General features: G+C 32.9%; 2 protein-coding genes across 4 annotated transcripts in view; both read left to right on the top strand.

The window, feature by feature from the left end:
- LOC113514292 (4-hydroxybutyrate coenzyme A transferase) overlaps nucleotides 1–9,979 on the top strand; it is a 39,755-nt gene extending 29,776 nt beyond the window's left edge. The window contains exons 5-10 of the mRNA XM_026898338.3: nucleotides 336–527; nucleotides 2,390–2,516; nucleotides 3,520–3,608; nucleotides 5,061–5,180; nucleotides 6,180–6,326; nucleotides 8,615–9,979. Coding sequence (XP_026754139.1) covers nucleotides 336–527; nucleotides 2,390–2,516; nucleotides 3,520–3,608; nucleotides 5,061–5,180; nucleotides 6,180–6,326; nucleotides 8,615–8,799 — 860 coding nt within the window. The 3' untranslated portion in view covers nucleotides 8,800–9,979. The remainder of the gene's footprint in view (nucleotides 1–335; nucleotides 528–2,389; nucleotides 2,517–3,519; nucleotides 3,609–5,060; nucleotides 5,181–6,179; nucleotides 6,327–8,614) is intronic.
- Nucleotides 9,980–12,960: 2,981 nt separating this feature from the next.
- Nucleotides 12,961–17,226, top strand: part of LOC113514297 (casein kinase I) — a 32,044-nt gene continuing 27,778 nt past the window's right edge. Inside the window, exon 1 of one of the 3 annotated variants that reach the window (XM_026898346.3) lies at nucleotides 12,961–13,245. In XM_026898346.3, the coding sequence (XP_026754147.2) occupies nucleotides 13,114–13,245 (132 nt within the window). In that variant the 5' untranslated portion in view covers nucleotides 12,961–13,113. Of the gene's footprint in view, nucleotides 13,246–14,989; nucleotides 15,246–17,226 lie in introns of those variants that run through there. The other 2 variants (XM_026898344.3, XM_026898345.3) reach the window with 2 other exon arrangements.

Raw genomic sequence — 17,226 nt, 5'->3', positions numbered from 1 at the left:
TACCACTTTCTATCAGGTGGGCCGTCAGCTTGTTTGCCATTCTAAGTTGTATATAAAAAAAAATACACATTGTATTTACATTATTTTTACCGGTACCTTTCCTGCACTAGATTACCCGCCAATTAATTGTTTTCTCTCTAACTACACTGGGTTGGCTGGAAGAGATCTCTTTAGAGATAAGCCCTCCCTCGCTAACAAGTTGTTAAACCAATCGCTATATGTATTGTTCAAGTGCAATAAAGAATATATAAATTATATTTAGTTTTTAGCACCAGATGTCACTGTATCACATATCCAGTAATATTTATTTAAATAAAACCTGTTGATTGTTGCAGCTCAAATCAACGCGCACATGCCGCGCACATTCGGCGACGCTATCATCCACGTGTCGCATATCGACTACGCGGTGCAGGACAACGTGCCGCTGCCCGAGCACGGCGCGGACAAGCAGGCCAGCCCCGAGGAGCAGAAGATCGGCGAGCTGATCGGACAGAACCTGGTCGTGGACGGGGCCACGCTGCAAATGGGTGAGTGTGCCGGACGTTACTTGTTGAGCTTGTATTTCCCTGCGTGGGTGGTAGACGAGTGCTTGCGGAACAGTGATATTTCCTCAATAGCAGTGTTTCCCAACTTTTCTTGTGCCATGCCCCACATGAACATGAACATTTCTAAAATGTTTACTCATACATAATTTTTCCCAACAAAGTTTACCTGACGACTCTAATCGCCCAGTTGATATTTTGGTAACGTCAAACGAAATTGTACCTAATAAATATTTGCAGTAATTTTTATAACTTACTTTTTTTTGTGAAATTTTTACACCGATATCTACTCATAGGATTGTTTTTAAATGGCCCGGAGCAAAAGGGTTAAAAATCCCCCCCCCCCCCCCCCCCCTTAACTATCAAATTGCCCCCCTGTGGCGTGGACCCCACGTTGGGAAACACCGCTCTAGAGCGATTAATAATTAATTGTAGTTTTCACATTAATTACAACGTAATATAATAGGTTGAACGGCGGCAGTGTGATGTTGATACCGATAGAAAATACCAGAAGACAAAATCGGAGTTGCTATACGTATAAATATAATGTTGCCAACAGTGAGTGCTAACGGGAACAGTAAATAGATTAGATAGATTGAGTAGCAACAGCGACGTATTTAAGCTACAGCTTACCGTTTCTACCACCAAGACGTCCCCACCATTAATGTCCTCTTGCTGCAAATGCGCAGAATTGGTTAGAAAATGAAGTAAATGGAAAAGTGAGAACTTATACTTTTCATTAATTTTTTTATTAGTTTTATTACTAGCAACACTGTCACTATGGCTGGTGATTCCCCTTAGCAATTTCACGTGCAATTTAATAAACAATATTGATTATTTCTGTTTTCATATTATTAATTCAATTGAATTTTAAATACAGTATAATAATACCTGGTAAAATAATAAAAACAAAAATAATAATAGAAAATTTGTTTATAATTCTAAGGTTAAATTTTGTAACATAATAATGTATTTTATATGTCAAATGGGGCTCCCACCGGCCCAGGGGCCCACAGACCCTAAATGTGGCGCTGAGTAAAAGAGCAATATTTTTTTGATGAGTTATAATGAAATGGTAATCCCGCTTTCGCTTTCGATATACGTTAGCGGAGCCCAGTGCGAGATGATAGATGACAATGAAAGCAGGTTAGTTAGTCTATCGTGACGAATTCCACAAGAATTAACCACGGTGGTTTCCACGGAGAACCGCGTGGTAGTTAACCATTAGAAGTAAGGTACACAGATATTCAACCTTTTTTTTTTTATACAACTTAGAATGGCAAACAAGCTGACGGGCCACCTGATGGAAAGTGGTAATCGTCGCCTATAGACATGAGCAGTACCATGGACATAACAGAGTATACGGTTTCGCCCATGATACCCCTCATGCGTTGCCATTCCTGAGGCCTTAGGTGGTATTCCTCTGTACCCAGTAAATTCACGCCATATCCCACCCTTCGAAACACAGCTATACAAACACAACTGCTTTACGGTTGAAACACGAATGGGACAGAGGTACCCAAGCAATCGACTTTTGTACAAAATCTCCTTTTTAATCTGGTAACCTTTTTTTTTATAAAAACGATTTATATTAGATATAGGTGAAGGATGATTGGTGAGGTTGAAAGTAGGTCAGTTGGCGCCATCGTGACCAATTTATCAATTAGCACGATGGTTTCCAGAAATGATCGAGTAGATTGATGATCTCTGTAAATCAGTAATAATAAAATAATATATATAATATAATACATCCCTTACTCGATTTTTCGAGGGAGTTAGAAATTTTGGTTTATTAGCTCGATGTGGGTCTGTTATTTTTAAAACTATATATGATCACCTGTCATCAGGTATCGGAAGCATCCCCGATGCGGTACTGTCGGCCCTGAAGGACCACAAAGACCTCGGGATCCACTCGGAGATGTTCAGCGTGGGTGTCATTGACCTCGTGAAGCGTGGATGTATCACTAACAGCAAGTATGTTGGCTATTTTTTAAACCAGAACTATTCTTGTGATTTGCTAATAGGTATATTACTCGATTACAGCGCCAATTCTGAATCGATTTTCACAGTTATTTTTTGCAATCGGTAGGGATTATTTCCATGTTGTTCTAATTTTAATTTAATAACGATTATAGCTTCTTTCTCTCTTTGTGTCTTTGCGGAACAAAAACTGTATGTCCATAATATCAATATTATGGATGCCGTGATTTCAAATACTAAATTCAAATTTACAATTACAATCTATATGAAATATCTATTGTTGAATCATAAATAACGTGAGCCATACAGTATTGTAACTGTTTTTAAATACGGGTATGTCTGAATAGTTTCGAATTCAATAGAAGCCCTTATTAATGAGCGTGGTTCATGGTTGTACCGCGAGCAGCACTGAGTGACGCGACCAGCGTGCTGTTTGACGCTATGCGTTCGAAATTAGTCAGGCAACCCCGAATTTAAAACGTGGGTAAAGCAAAAGCAATTTTGCTTATGATATGAAACATTTAATTTTTAATATAATATTAATATGAAACATCAAATTTTTTTACTGTTGAAGTTGCTTTTTTGTAACAATATTGTTGTTCGTTTTTATTTTTTATAATCCGTTAATTTAGCTTCTAAATTTTTTGTCGTTTTCGATCCAAGATTCTATGAAAATAATGTTAAATTTTACAGTACTCAAGAAGTATAAAGTCTGTTATGAAATTAGTAACAGATTTAGTTGCATAAATCTATCTTGTACATAAAAACATCTGTTTAATTTTTAACTGATTTAAAAAAGACGTTGTTGACAACTTGTTTCTATTTTTTTTTTTTATGTTTGTTACCACATAACTCCGTCAGTTGTAGACCGATTTGGAATTTTTTTTTATCTCAAAAGATTAACTTTCAGTAGTTTAGTTTATAAATCAAAATAACTGGTTATAATAAAATAACTATTTTTTTTTTATGATTTAATATTATGTAATGTCATTTACAGGAAGAAAAAGCATAAGGGACGCATTGTTGGCAGTTTCCTGGTGGGCAACCGGCAGTTGTATGACTTTGTTGATAACAATCCTTTCATTGGTAAGTTCTTTTAATACTATAAATGCTAAAGTTTGTAAGAATGCATGAATGAATGTGTGTTTGTTAGTCTTTCACACAAAAACTACTGGACGGATTAGAATGAATATTGGTTTACGGGTAGGTTATATTCTATTTTAGCTCATTGTTTAATTATACTTCCTTTAATTACTGATTCACGCAGGTAAACCCGCGAGACACAGCTAGTATTATATCTCTGTTTAAAATACAATTTACAAACTCTAAATAGACTCTAAATAGTAGGTATATTAAAATAGATCCTCGCAAGATTCTCACGTATGTGTTTCTCCATTTATTACTAAGTCAAGGATTTTGCATTACAAGGATTTTGATACGCGTTTCTCTATCATTTAGATATTTATTTCGGAAAAATTCTGTAATAAATATCATATATAAATAAAACATTTTATGCCACTTATTGTTACATTAGCAATAAGGAACACAAACTGTTTTCCCAACGTGAAAGAATTTTAAAATCGGTTGAGTAGTTATTATGTTTATCCGTTACAAACAAACAATCAAACCTTTCCTCTTTATAATATTTGTGTAGTCTAATTTGTTGTTGTTTTTTTATTATTATTATTTTAATACACGTGTGGAGTTCGGTCGCTTATTCGACACAAAACTGTATCAATCTGCTCGACCTTGATAATACTTGTAGGATGTCAATAACCTCTTCTAATGTGAAGAGAATTTATTGGGCTTTTGTGATAAACACCTCCGCGAATTAGCTTTTTTGTTGGTTTCGTGTACTTTTTTTGTATTTTTTTTTTGTTGAAAATCATATACTGTAATATATTTAATCGTAACGGCTAAAAGTTATTTAATTAACACATTTATACGGACAAAGCCGTGTAGTGGTGGCATAAAATAGGCCATCCCTTCCTTTTCCGTGTTTGTCGTAAGAGGCGACTAAGATAGTTTATAGTCGAGGGATGGGCAGCAGCGTCCCACTTAAAACATCACCAAAAGCCAAACTGCGGCTGTTAACCTGCCTACCAAGCGTGGCAACTACTGGCAATATCCTCCTTTTGGGAAAGACTTTATTCAGCAGTGGATACAACTTTTTTTTTATACGACTTAGAATGGCAAACTAGCTGACGGCCCATCTGATGGAAAGTGGTAACTATCGCCTATAGACATGAGCAGTACCATGGACATAACAGAGTATACTGTTTCGCCCATGATACCCCCCCATGCGTTGCCATTCCCGAGGACTCGGGTGTTATTCCTCTGTACCCTGTAAATTCACGCCAAATCCCCACCCTTCAAACCGAAACACAGCCTTGCAAACACAACTGCTTCACGGTAGGAACACGAATAGGACAGAGGTACCCAAGCAATCGACTTTTGTACAAAGTCTCTCTGGTAAAAATAACATAAGGTAACATACGAACAAAGAGACTTGTTACAACCAGTGTGTGTTACTTCCAGAGATGTTGGAGATTGACTACGTGAACAACACGCACATCGTGTCCTTACAGCCGGACATGACGGCCATTAATTCGTGCATCGAGGTCGACCTCACCGGCCAAGTGTGCTCCGACTCTATAGGTGAGAGACCATAGATATTTCTGTAGAACTATAGCTACATATTTTTTTAAAGCTATAACTACTTTTAAAACTATATTAATTTTTTCGCTACAATTCAAATTTATACTTTTTAAAAGTGTGATTTTTATTTCACATACTTCTTTATGCATGTATTTTGTATATTACAGTGGTACCTCGACATAGGAGTTTAATTTGTTCTCTAACATTGCTCTTATGTCAAATTGCTAGTATCTCGAAGCAATTTTCCCCGTTGAAATTAATTTAAATTCATTAAATAATTCTAGCTCTCAAAAACCACGTTTTTGTCATGTGTTTTTGAATAAGAAAAATGTATTTACAAGAAGACATATTTATATATAACTCACACACTTTGCTTTGTTGTTGATTTCACACTTTAATTTAATAGACATCTTCTTCTTCGGACCCATGGTTTTAAAAATAAATGTGATAGATGATGTTTTGTAAATATACAAAAAGCAAAAAACGCGAACCCAACTTATCAAAAATGCTTCGAAAACAAGGGAAATAAGAACACAGACTGAGGTCTAGTCTAAGATGGAAGAAAATGTTAGACACTGCACACGACTCCAACATGCGCCCCGCACGTTAGTCTCGTGTACAGCGGTGTTATGCGCGATTCCTTGAGATACGCTCAAACCTTGCTCTCATCTCAAAGCAAAATTTTGTTCACTCGATGGCTCATATCTCAAAACACTCGTTTATCGAAGTACCACTGTATATATGTTTATGTGTGTGTATGTATGTGTATGTATACCTAATGGAACATGCAAACCGTAGTACTCTTAAAATATAATGGAAAAATGACAAGAAAAAAAATGCATGCGTTTTCTGACATTATTTTTAGCAGTCTCTTGTACCTAATCTCAATTTTACCACACTCCATATCCAGCCCTAATAATATTCATATAAATATTCTTTCATAAATGATGTGGCAACATTTATATGGAATGAATTTAATGAGCGAATTCTCCTATTCAGGTACACGTATGTACTCGGGCTTCGGGGGACAAGTGGACTTTATCCGGGGTGCTGCTGAAGCTGTGGATGGGAGGGGCAAGCCGATCATCGCTCTCGTCTCCACAACCAAGAAGGGGGAGAGCAAGATCGTGCCTACGCTTAAAGTTGGTAAGTATCCACCAATCGCAAATATAACAATTATGTACAGGACGGAGGTAAATGTTAGTCGTGAACAGCTTGTGTCTGAAATCGAGAGAACGTTAACAGGCGACTCTGATTGGGCACAAGCTTGTGCGTTCGATGGTTTCCACGGAGGTCGACCTGACAGGATATATTGCTAGCAATGGGACTAATAGTCCGCATTACTAACAATCCCTCCCCTCTTATAAATGGGGTTAATATTGAGAAATTCATGCATTCATCCTCACCTATCATCCCTCACTAATACCACACCAGCGTATATCGATAGCGTAGGCGGGATTACCATTCCATTTTCATCAATAAAAAAAAAAAAACTACGTTCATTATGCTATCAATGTGAAGTTTGTACTAAAATAAGACATCATAGAAAAAGGCAAAGGCACTCCTTTTTCCAATTCAATCAAGAAAAAAATCTTTAGAATACGACGGTATGCCAATCGATACGTTAAGTATAAATTAATAACAATAGTATCACGCGCGGGAGTCGTTCGATGTTTTAATATCATAACATCATCACGGTTTCCAATTTTAATTGTCTATATAATTGGCCAAGTAATATTTGTATATTAATTATCGATATCAAACGATATGCACGTGAAACGAATAACTTCCATGAAGGTTATATGTAGGTCGAAATAATATTTGAATAGTTGTGGAACCTTTTAAGAGAAACCGCGCTTTATTGATTTACGAGATTTTTTTTTTTTTTTTTGGTAGGTCTGGGTCACGTAATTGATAGAACGATCCGTCCTCGCTATTTGATACGGGCAAAGAGTTAGCTCGAAATATGGGAAATAGACTCGATCATTTTCGAGTCTATCGCCATATTTCGTTTTACGCATAGGATATGATTTATCGATTTATTCGATCGGATCGATTTTGAACTGTCATTTCTTTAAACCTATTTCTAAAATTAAAATTTCAAACTAATATCACATCGGAATCTTTATTGTAAAGGATAATTATTATATATATATATATATATATATATATATATATATATATATATATATATATATATATATATATATATATATATATATATAAAATATTAGAGAAATGGCGAATCGGACCTATTGTCATTGGATTTTGAATTAATCTGTAAGTATTTTGAACTGGCTTCTTTTACTTTACAAATGGCAAGCGAATCAATCTATTGAATCTGTTGGAAGCGAGTCCTTAATTTTTTTTTTAATAGTAGTTTTTAAATTGGTACCTCCATTTGAGCTATCGGTATACGCTGGCGGGGCACTAGTAACATGATTGGAAATGAAAGCAGCTCATCAAAAAAAAAAAAAAAGGGATTAACCACGATAGTTGATGAATTCGACCATCTATACGATGCTCCGAGTCCCGCTCAATCCATGATAGCTCTATACGTAATCCATAAAGGACAAGTCAAATCACATTTTCTTTCACTTTAGTTACTCTTTTCCATTCCTTTGTAATTTTTGTACTAGATTTGTCATATTTCCTTGTGTGTGTATTTCATTTGAATTATTCACTTGTCATTGTATATTTTTATTTATGGTGCAATAAAGAGTTAAATAAATAATAGTTGTCAGCGGGAACGGCATGGAAATCGTCCTGATGGACCTCGTTACTAACAATCCTTTTACCTCGCGAGTACAAGATTTGAAGTGAGACATTGGACGTTGCTATCTCATTCTAATTCGCTGGCGATGACGATTCACTTGTCTACAGAGCCTGTATGCCTCCGTGTGATTTCACTGCCATATATTTTATTCTACTGCTCTTTGCTTTAGGTATGATTAAACAGCCATCCAAGTATAGCTACTTAACGATGGAAATTTATATACAAAAGGCGTCTAACTTATCTGTTTATAATTATAATTAATTCTCTCTATCCAAATATTACTAAAACGAAATCGCATGAACCAATATTATTCTGTAATTTTATTATTTTATTTTTAATTTTACAATTTTTCTTTTCGCCAAGTTTACTTAGAGAAAACAATAAAGAGACATTTATTTATCGTTATTTATTTATTTCTTTATTCATTAGTACAAATATGTGTACATGGCGCAATTAATGCTAAAAGCATTCTCTCCCAGTCAACCATAGGGAAGTGTCAGAATACTCAAATGCGGTATTAGTAATTATTGATATACATACATACTAAAATTACATATATAAAGGAATAAATATATATAAATAACAAATATAATTAGTTATTTGTCCGGATAATAGTTATGGTTTCTTAGCTAATAAAAATTAATAAATGTTCTTACAGGTGCCGGAGTAGTGACCACCCGCGCTCACGTCCATTACGTGGTGACTGAGCAAGGCATCGCCCATCTCTTCGGGAAGACCCTCAGGCAGCGCGCCTACGAACTGATCAACATCGCACATCCCGACCACCGCGAAGCGTTAGAGAAAGCAGCATTCGAACGCCTCAAATGTATGCCGTCGCCTTAAAAAAGACTTTGTACTCTATAATTATTTATACAGGGTTAGTAAGAAAAAATCCGACTCGAAACAGCAGAATGGCTTTCTTAAAATTGTACCACAAACTGTTATTTTTTACTACCATTTGTGAAGCAGAAAATAAATCATTCATTCATTCATACAATCGAAATGAATAAATAAAATATGAAAATGAACTATAAAACATTATTTTTATATTTCATTTTGATATTTTCTTTTCATACAAATCGCGCCATCGCAATCTGTTCAGTATGAAAGATTTTTTCATCTATGTCTAATTTTTTTTTATATTACCACTATGGACAAAAGTGTTTCACAAATTTTAATTAGGTTTCAATTTGCTTTACAATTTCCTACTAATCCTATATGAAGAACGCGAATTTTAGTGACTGACGTGTCAACAAACGAATATCTGTTTTAGTAACATTTTTACCACATACACTATGCTTTTATTGTAATCAGTATAAAATAGAAATATAGACGGAACGTAATAGTGACTGAATTTTTTAAATTAATCCTACTATTTTAGTAGTTTTAGAGTTTCACTATATACATTGTGACACAGCTGTGGCGTCAGCTAAAAGAGCTTGTTGAATAGTTGTAAACCCCACTGCCATTAGTGCATCTGGCATTGTCAGTATTTTTTCAAATCTATTTGTCAATTTTCCAGGGAATTTGCATTTCTAAACATTTGTATTGGCTAATTGTTATATTAGATATTTAAGACGTTTAGCATTATGCTAGTCTATTCCTTAATGATATGCCTTGAATATGTAAAAGGACTGTAATAATTGTGTATCCAGAGATAGCATAGTTTAAGCTAAAATCTATTTTGTTATGTTCTTGGTTAGGTCAATATGAATGGGAGTTACTCAAGACAGTATATTGTTAAAATAGTAAGTATTCATTTCATAAGTGAGAAAAGGCCTAAAATTGTCTAAAGAGTACCTATCAGTCATTGTTTATTTTTTCACCTCTCCATTCATATTGTTCTAAATATTCACAACTATAATTTTAAGCTTCTTATCGAATTTATTTACCGAAATAACAATAAATAGTTTTTTTTTGGATTGTATTTTTACTTTATTTATTCAAGTAAATTTTATCTATGTGGCAACATTGTATTTTGCATAAAAAAATTACGTTAAAATAAAATAACTAAATTGAATAATATTGTTTTTATTTCCCCGTTAATTTGAATATCGATGCATAGTTTCCCTTAAAGACAGATTAGTAGATTGTTCCCACGAGCATGTAATACGTTCAACACAACTACGATAATAATAAACAAATACCATCAGATACAAACATGAGCACATTTATTTTTTATTGAAATAAAACCAACAGCTATAAAGTTACACCATAAAATACAATAGTGAAGGCAACAGCAAATTATAGGATTTGACAAAAACAACATTGAACAATATTTATTTATATGTCGTCTTGCCGGTTCGCTTCTACTGAGCCCGCAGATTGTACGCTACCAAAAAGTGTAAAATGGACTTGACCACTCAGTTTTTGTGTTGATTAGATATACAAGTTCAATTATCATTATTATTTATTAAAATGTCTCATTCACTAAATGACTATGAATACTTTTAGTCCAATATGTTTATGCTCTTTGTTTCTTAGATGCGGCAACATATTTTAATAATAAATGATAATTTATTTACTACTATTTTAAATAATCGTTCTATAAAATTACGACAAAATTAATATTGCAGACTGATGTAACATCAGTCATATTAATTCTTCTTTTAAATATTTGAGGATTTATATATTATTATCTATATTCATTTTTCACGGCGACGACTGCTGCAAATAGCTTGGACTGCCTTTCGAACTAACGTTTCCATTCTAAACGAACTGAAAATCACAGAGAGATTGTCGTCAACTGTTTGTATACGAATTCTCAAGTACTTCGGCCATATCATCCGGAATGAAGATTGTATGGAACGTCTAGTCGTCCAAGGAACGGTACAAGGCAAACGTTTTCGGGGTAGATCACCAACGCGATACACTGACCTCATCAAAACGGCCACACAGCTGTCTATTGTGGAATGCTCTCGCTCGGCGGCGAACAGAAGTAAATGGAGACATATTGCAAGGACCTGAAATGCGAAGGAAAGCCTCATCGACGATCCACTGTCATTGTGAAAACCACGACCACTCTGTCAAGAGTGTATGACTGAAGAGAGATATTCATTTTAAATGCCTTGCGAAATAGGTGATAAACAAATTAATTAGGTATTATAGTAGCGAAAGTCAAAGGAATGTTTACAAACATCTCTTTTTTATTGATGATAATGGAATGGTTTTTTTTTTAAATGGGTGATAATGAAATGGTGACCCCGCCTGCGCTATCGGTATACACTGACGGAGTACCAGTGAGGGATGATAGGTGAGGATGAACCAAGTCAGCCCGTCGTGATAAATACACCAGAATTTCAGCTCGATGATTTTCAGGGAGAGCCACGTGGAGGTCAACCTGACAGACTATATTGCTAGTAACTGATTGTTTAGACTCCATTACTAGCAATCTCTTCCATCCTTATCTAATGGTTACCCCACCTGCGCTAACGGTATACATTGGCGGAGCACCAGTGAGGGGTGATAGGTGAGAATGAAAAGGCTCAAGATCAGTTAGCCCATCTTGATAAATACACCAGGAATTCAGCACAATGGTTTCCAGGGGGGACCACGTGGAGGTCAACCTTATGGACCATATTGCTAGCAATGAAATTGATTGTCCGCATTACAACAATTATTATCATTATTTTTTATTCATTATTTTTATTATTAAGCATTATTAACAATCTCTTAGCTAGCTATTAAATTATAAAATTAATTATGATAAAGTACCTACGTACCATAATTTATCATAATTTTAGGGTTTAGCTACTGTAAACGATGGTGCTGCCTCTGCACAGCAATAGAGGAACTAAAATTACTCTATGAGTAGTTTTTCGTGTACTTACGCCCATTGACGCATTAAAATTATTTTTCAGTGAGGCGTCACCCTTTAAAAAGACACATATGCACGTACTCTTAAACATATTTTACGACGACGACGAAGACATAACTTATTTGGCGTGTAATAACTGTTTAAAAAAATATTATATATGTATAATTTTTCATTTATTTTATTTTTTACTTTCAAATATAGTGCACTCAGTACATAAAATATAATATTAAAATAATTCTGAAAAATGATTTTTTAATTCATAATTCGTAACAGTAATAAAAACGAATGTAATAAAATAATATTTTATGGTATACATAAAGATAATATAATACTACCTACATCTGGTACATATTTTATACAATAATTTAAATGACAAAAATTACTATTTTTTTTTAAATAGAAGAAACAAATAAGCTAATTGCGGCTTATTTGATGGTAAATAATTACCGCCGCTCATGAGCACTCACAACATTAAGGAATTGCAAGTGTTCCATGCTTTTTAAAAAGGAGTAATCTCTTTTCTTGAAGGTTACGATATCGTATTGATTCGAAAATATAACTGCTGGAAATTGATTTCAGATACTAAAAATTAAAACTACTGAATTTGAGGATCTTTTCATCGTTTTCATGCTTGATTTTCTGTTTATATACAGAAAACGGATTATACAGGATAACCGAATCAGAATATCTTAAATACATAAATTTTTCCGAGATATTCATTGGTCTATTTAGATTCACAATAAATTAGTATTGGTGTAGTCCAACCAAAACCGTGTCAATTAAGTAAGTCGAACTCAACCACAAAATATAGAAATTGTGTCTCGACTTTAATTTGTTTCAATCCATAGACTTAGTAATATATTATGTACTAATTCAACCACTATGGCATTTTAATGTCAAATAAAAGAAATGTTGCCAAATTGGCAATAGTGGAAGTTACATTTTCTGTAATTCTCTTTATGCAATTGATTAAAGGAAATTATCTGCGATTTTTGTTGTAGATATATAATTCACAATGTTTGTAGACTTATTGAACGTATTTTTAAACAGATATATTCTTTTTTTGTACAATCTTAAGATCTTTAAAAATATTTGAAAGTTTAAGTTTCTTGTTTTTGACAGTCGTATTAATTTTATGACAAATAAAAGTAAGTAGTTTATATATTAATATAGAGTCTGACAACCCTTTTCAAGAAAAAAACAATTCAGCACTAGCCACGAATTCACAAAATAAATAATGATAGTGTGTCAGAACTTGTTTTTAGTGTTTATTTGAGTTTTTTGTGATTTTTTTTACAAAATTTTGTTATATCTGTTAAATACACAATCCATCTTTCGCTATGACGTCGTTTCAACAAATGCTCGCTTTTAGAAAAGAACTGGTAATCATAGGAAAATACAGGATCATTCGTAGAATTGGTGGTGGTTCCTTTGGAGATATTTACTTGGGAATAAACATTTCTAATGGGGAGGTAAGTTAATTTTTAAATATTTTATGATATCTTCAATTTGACCTTTATAACTTGTCATTGAAAAATGTGCTATTGTGAAATAAAGTATCATCTAACGTCTGAATGTTAACCTAGATCTTGTTACATTGTCAGATTAACCAGTTACTATTTAAATTAGGGTTGCCACTGACCGACCAATCTGGTGTCTTTTTTCTGAACTTTTATGAGGTATAATAGAGATTTTGAAATATATTAGAATGATTAAAGTTTTAGGTATGTATCTATATAAAACTTGCCTCTAAAAGTATGAATCATTCGCAAGTAATGAATATGTTATGAATATAATTAATAACTAAAATGGTTAATTATATGCGTCTTTTGAAGGTTGTCTGTCTGTTTTTTTCTTACTTTTTTTACTTATGAAAGATTGAAAGGCCTAAATTATTTATTTTTTAATACCCATTTTCTTATATTTAAAGATCTACATTGCAATCTGTAAAATGAATCTGCTTTAAATGAATTTATAAACAATATCTTAAGTATGTAATAGTATTATAACAATTATGCAATAACTATATCTGACTTATATTTTGTTTATCATTAACAAAAGTTTTAGGTATTTGTTACCATAGATGTAGAGATAAATGTTGTAAGTACTTCTTTTATAAAAAAAACATTGTGTCTTACTGTTAAATTACTCATCTTGATATTGTGAACGTAATTTATTATTAGGGAATTTCATCTTATATTAAAAACATACAAAAATATTATCTGTTATGCCATTCTCATCAATTCTTTTGACCTTAATTGTATGTAGGAATTCTGAATACAAATTAAGCCAGAGTTACATAGTTACTGTTCATAATTTTGACCCTAAATTGAATTGGAGAGTATATATAGTTGAGGCATTAACAAATATATTACATTACCAATCTCATCTTTACACAGCAATGTCTTAATCACTGGTTTTCAGGGAGATCATATGAGGATTAATCTAATGGGATATATTGCTGGCAATGGGGTTTTTATAGTCCATAATTATCAATCTTGTCCGTTTTCTAGTTTTTTCTGTTTTATTTTCTGTAATGTGTAGCTACTTGTATATATGTAAACTCATATCGTCATAGTCGTAGAATACTGACAGATCTTTATATATAATCTTTGTCAGATCCGTCAGTATTTTACGACTATGATGATATGTTACAGAATTATGTTAGAAATCAAAGTACTTAATGATAGATCAAAATATTTTCACTTTCATGTAATGCCATACATTTATTATTTATTTATTTATTTATTTATAATATATACATACATTTCAAATCTTTTGCAACTAAATAGGTTACGTTACTTTTAATATATGTTAAATAAGTATTTTTCAATAACCTAGAAAATGTGCGATCTTTTAAATTGTAAAAATGTACAATTTCGTTTTCAATACCTATCAAAAATATTACCATTTAAACAAAGGATTCTACCAAAATGGTATAATATTTTTATTGCTGGCAATGTGAAAAATGAAGTAAGTTATCGTTTAGAAATCTGTATGTAATCTTCTGATATTGATTGCAATAGATTATAATACAAATTATCTAGGATTAAATTATCTAATTTCAGTTTTACGTAAAATAATGATAAAAATAAAATAATTTATAAATTGCAATAAATATGTTAAAACTAAAAACTTTGATATGTAAATCTAAACAAAATGGCCTACATAATGTTACTATTTCTATGTCCTACATTTTTATATTTCCGAACGCAGGACGTCCATTCAGCCAGTATCGTAAAATGTAACCAATAATTTATTGTTGTTTTATTTCGATTGTGAGTGATTTTGTGAACGATATATTATTAAATATTGGAATTGACACAAGATTTTAAAAAAAATATCGAAAATGTCGATTACACTTTCGGCAAACAAGGAAACCATTGTTACTGGAAAATATAAAATACAGAAAAAAATTGGTTGTGGATCATTTGGAGATATTTTTTTAGCTATCAACGTTGTCAACGGAGAGGTAATAAATTGTTTTGTTGATTCTTTCTTACCTAAGTTGTTTTTACTTATATCGTTACATTTGTGAGTGCAGCGACATGGCATTGATATCGCGTACCTATTCCAGCCGCTTCTATTAGTTGGAGAGGGGGGGGGGGGGTATTCGTAGATTAGTTCGACATCGACTTAAGTATTTGTGAAGACTACAGATGGTGTTTTGGTACCTAACTTATATATAGTTGAACTTCGTTCTAAAACCGGATTTAAACCAGAAATCAAAAATACGTAAATATAAGTTAATTAATAAAAAACAACTTTGGTTTATTAATAAATGCTTGTGATTTTATTCCGAATTCTTCTAATTTTATGCTTTTTACGGTATTTTTTTTAATGGGTGATAATAGAATGGTAACCCCACCCGCGCTATCGGTATACACTGGCGGGGCACCAGTAAACAATGAAAGGTATATGAGAGGATGAAGCAGGTCAGTCAGCCCATCGTGACGAATTCAACAAGAATTGTTCACTATAGTTTCCAGGGGGAACCACGTGGAAGTCGACCTAATAAGGCAAATTGCCAGCAATGGGGCTATCAGACTCCATTGCTAACAATTCCTTTCGCTCCGTTTTCCTTTTTATTGTTTAATTCTTTCGAATAGGTAGGTATCTAACTATGATGGCTCTATATTTAATGTAAAATACATTAAGTTTATTTATTTATCGTAGCACGATATGTTCAGTTATCATATTTCTGTTGTGATACAATAAGAAAGCAAGATGTATGTAAATGTGAAGATTTTTTGTTATAATGTTGTGGACGTCGTGCTTGGAATGACGTTATCATGGATGTTCATCCATGGTAAAAAAGTTTATTATTTTTTAAATGGGTGAGAATGGGGGGTAACCCTGCCTGTGCTATCAGTATACGCTGGCGAGTCACCATTGAGTTGTGATAAGTAAGAATTAAACTAGGTCCGTAATTCTGACGGACCCAACAAGAATTAATCACGATGATTTCTAGGTGGAACCGCGTGGAGGTCGACCTGACAAGGTATATTGCTATAAATGGGGATTAACGTCCCTATTACTAACAATCAATCTCCCCCGAATTCTATATATTTTTCTCTTTTATCATATCGTTACTGTAACATCGTACTATATCGTGTCGTCTGTACCTATTATAAAAATACGCAACATACCTACTAATCTTGTTGCTTAAAAAGTAATTTTAAATAAATGAAATATGAAGAGTTTAATAAGTACTTAAAAGCAATTATAACAGAAAGAACATTTGTACAAGTGTAAACTGTATATGTTTTATATATTCTTTATTGCACTTGTAAATTACAATGTTAATGTTTTGTGATTCTTTAAAACAAGTCAGATGTAGATATTTGATTTATATAACGACACCAAAAAGAATAAAACCTTGCTCCTGCTGGTAGAAATTGCGGAATAACTAAATAGAGAAACTAGACAACTGTTAGATCAATACGTGAGTTACTTTCCATCCGCACGTATCTAGTATACAGTGGTAAAAATGTCAACTTGTCTATTAAAATATGTTTACTGTTAGGATTATTTGTTTATCATTGCGTAGCATTAAATTTTACGCGTTTTTGATAAATAAACATATGTGTTTATTAGAACGTATGCGTATAAACGCGTAAAAATATAACAACTTATAAAACTTAGAGATAAAAAGTAAAAAAATAAAATAAAGAAATCTAATCACATGTTATTATTGTTTACAATTATCATGTAGATACGAGTATAGTTACAACCTTATATTATCTATAATTTATCATTATATTAAGTAATGGAACATGATTATATTGATTAACTTAAAAGTAAGACCGTGTGTAAGCAACTGGATTCTCTCACGTCGGTAACAATAGGTATGCGTAGTGGTATTTCCACTTGAAATTTGGAAATATTCAATTACTGTCCAAAATTTTATTCTGCGCAAAAAGTTTTTTTTTTTTTTTTAAGAGAATAGACTA

The sequence above is a fragment of the Galleria mellonella genome, unplaced genomic scaffold (genome assembly GCF_026898425.1).
Source record: "Galleria mellonella isolate WM207_F2 unplaced genomic scaffold, CSIRO_AGI_GalMel_v1 utg35, whole genome shotgun sequence".
NCBI lineage: Eukaryota > Metazoa > Arthropoda > Insecta > Lepidoptera > Pyralidae > Galleria > Galleria mellonella.
Note: the sequence above shows the minus strand (reverse complement) of the source record. Positions and strands in the feature narration are given on the sequence as shown.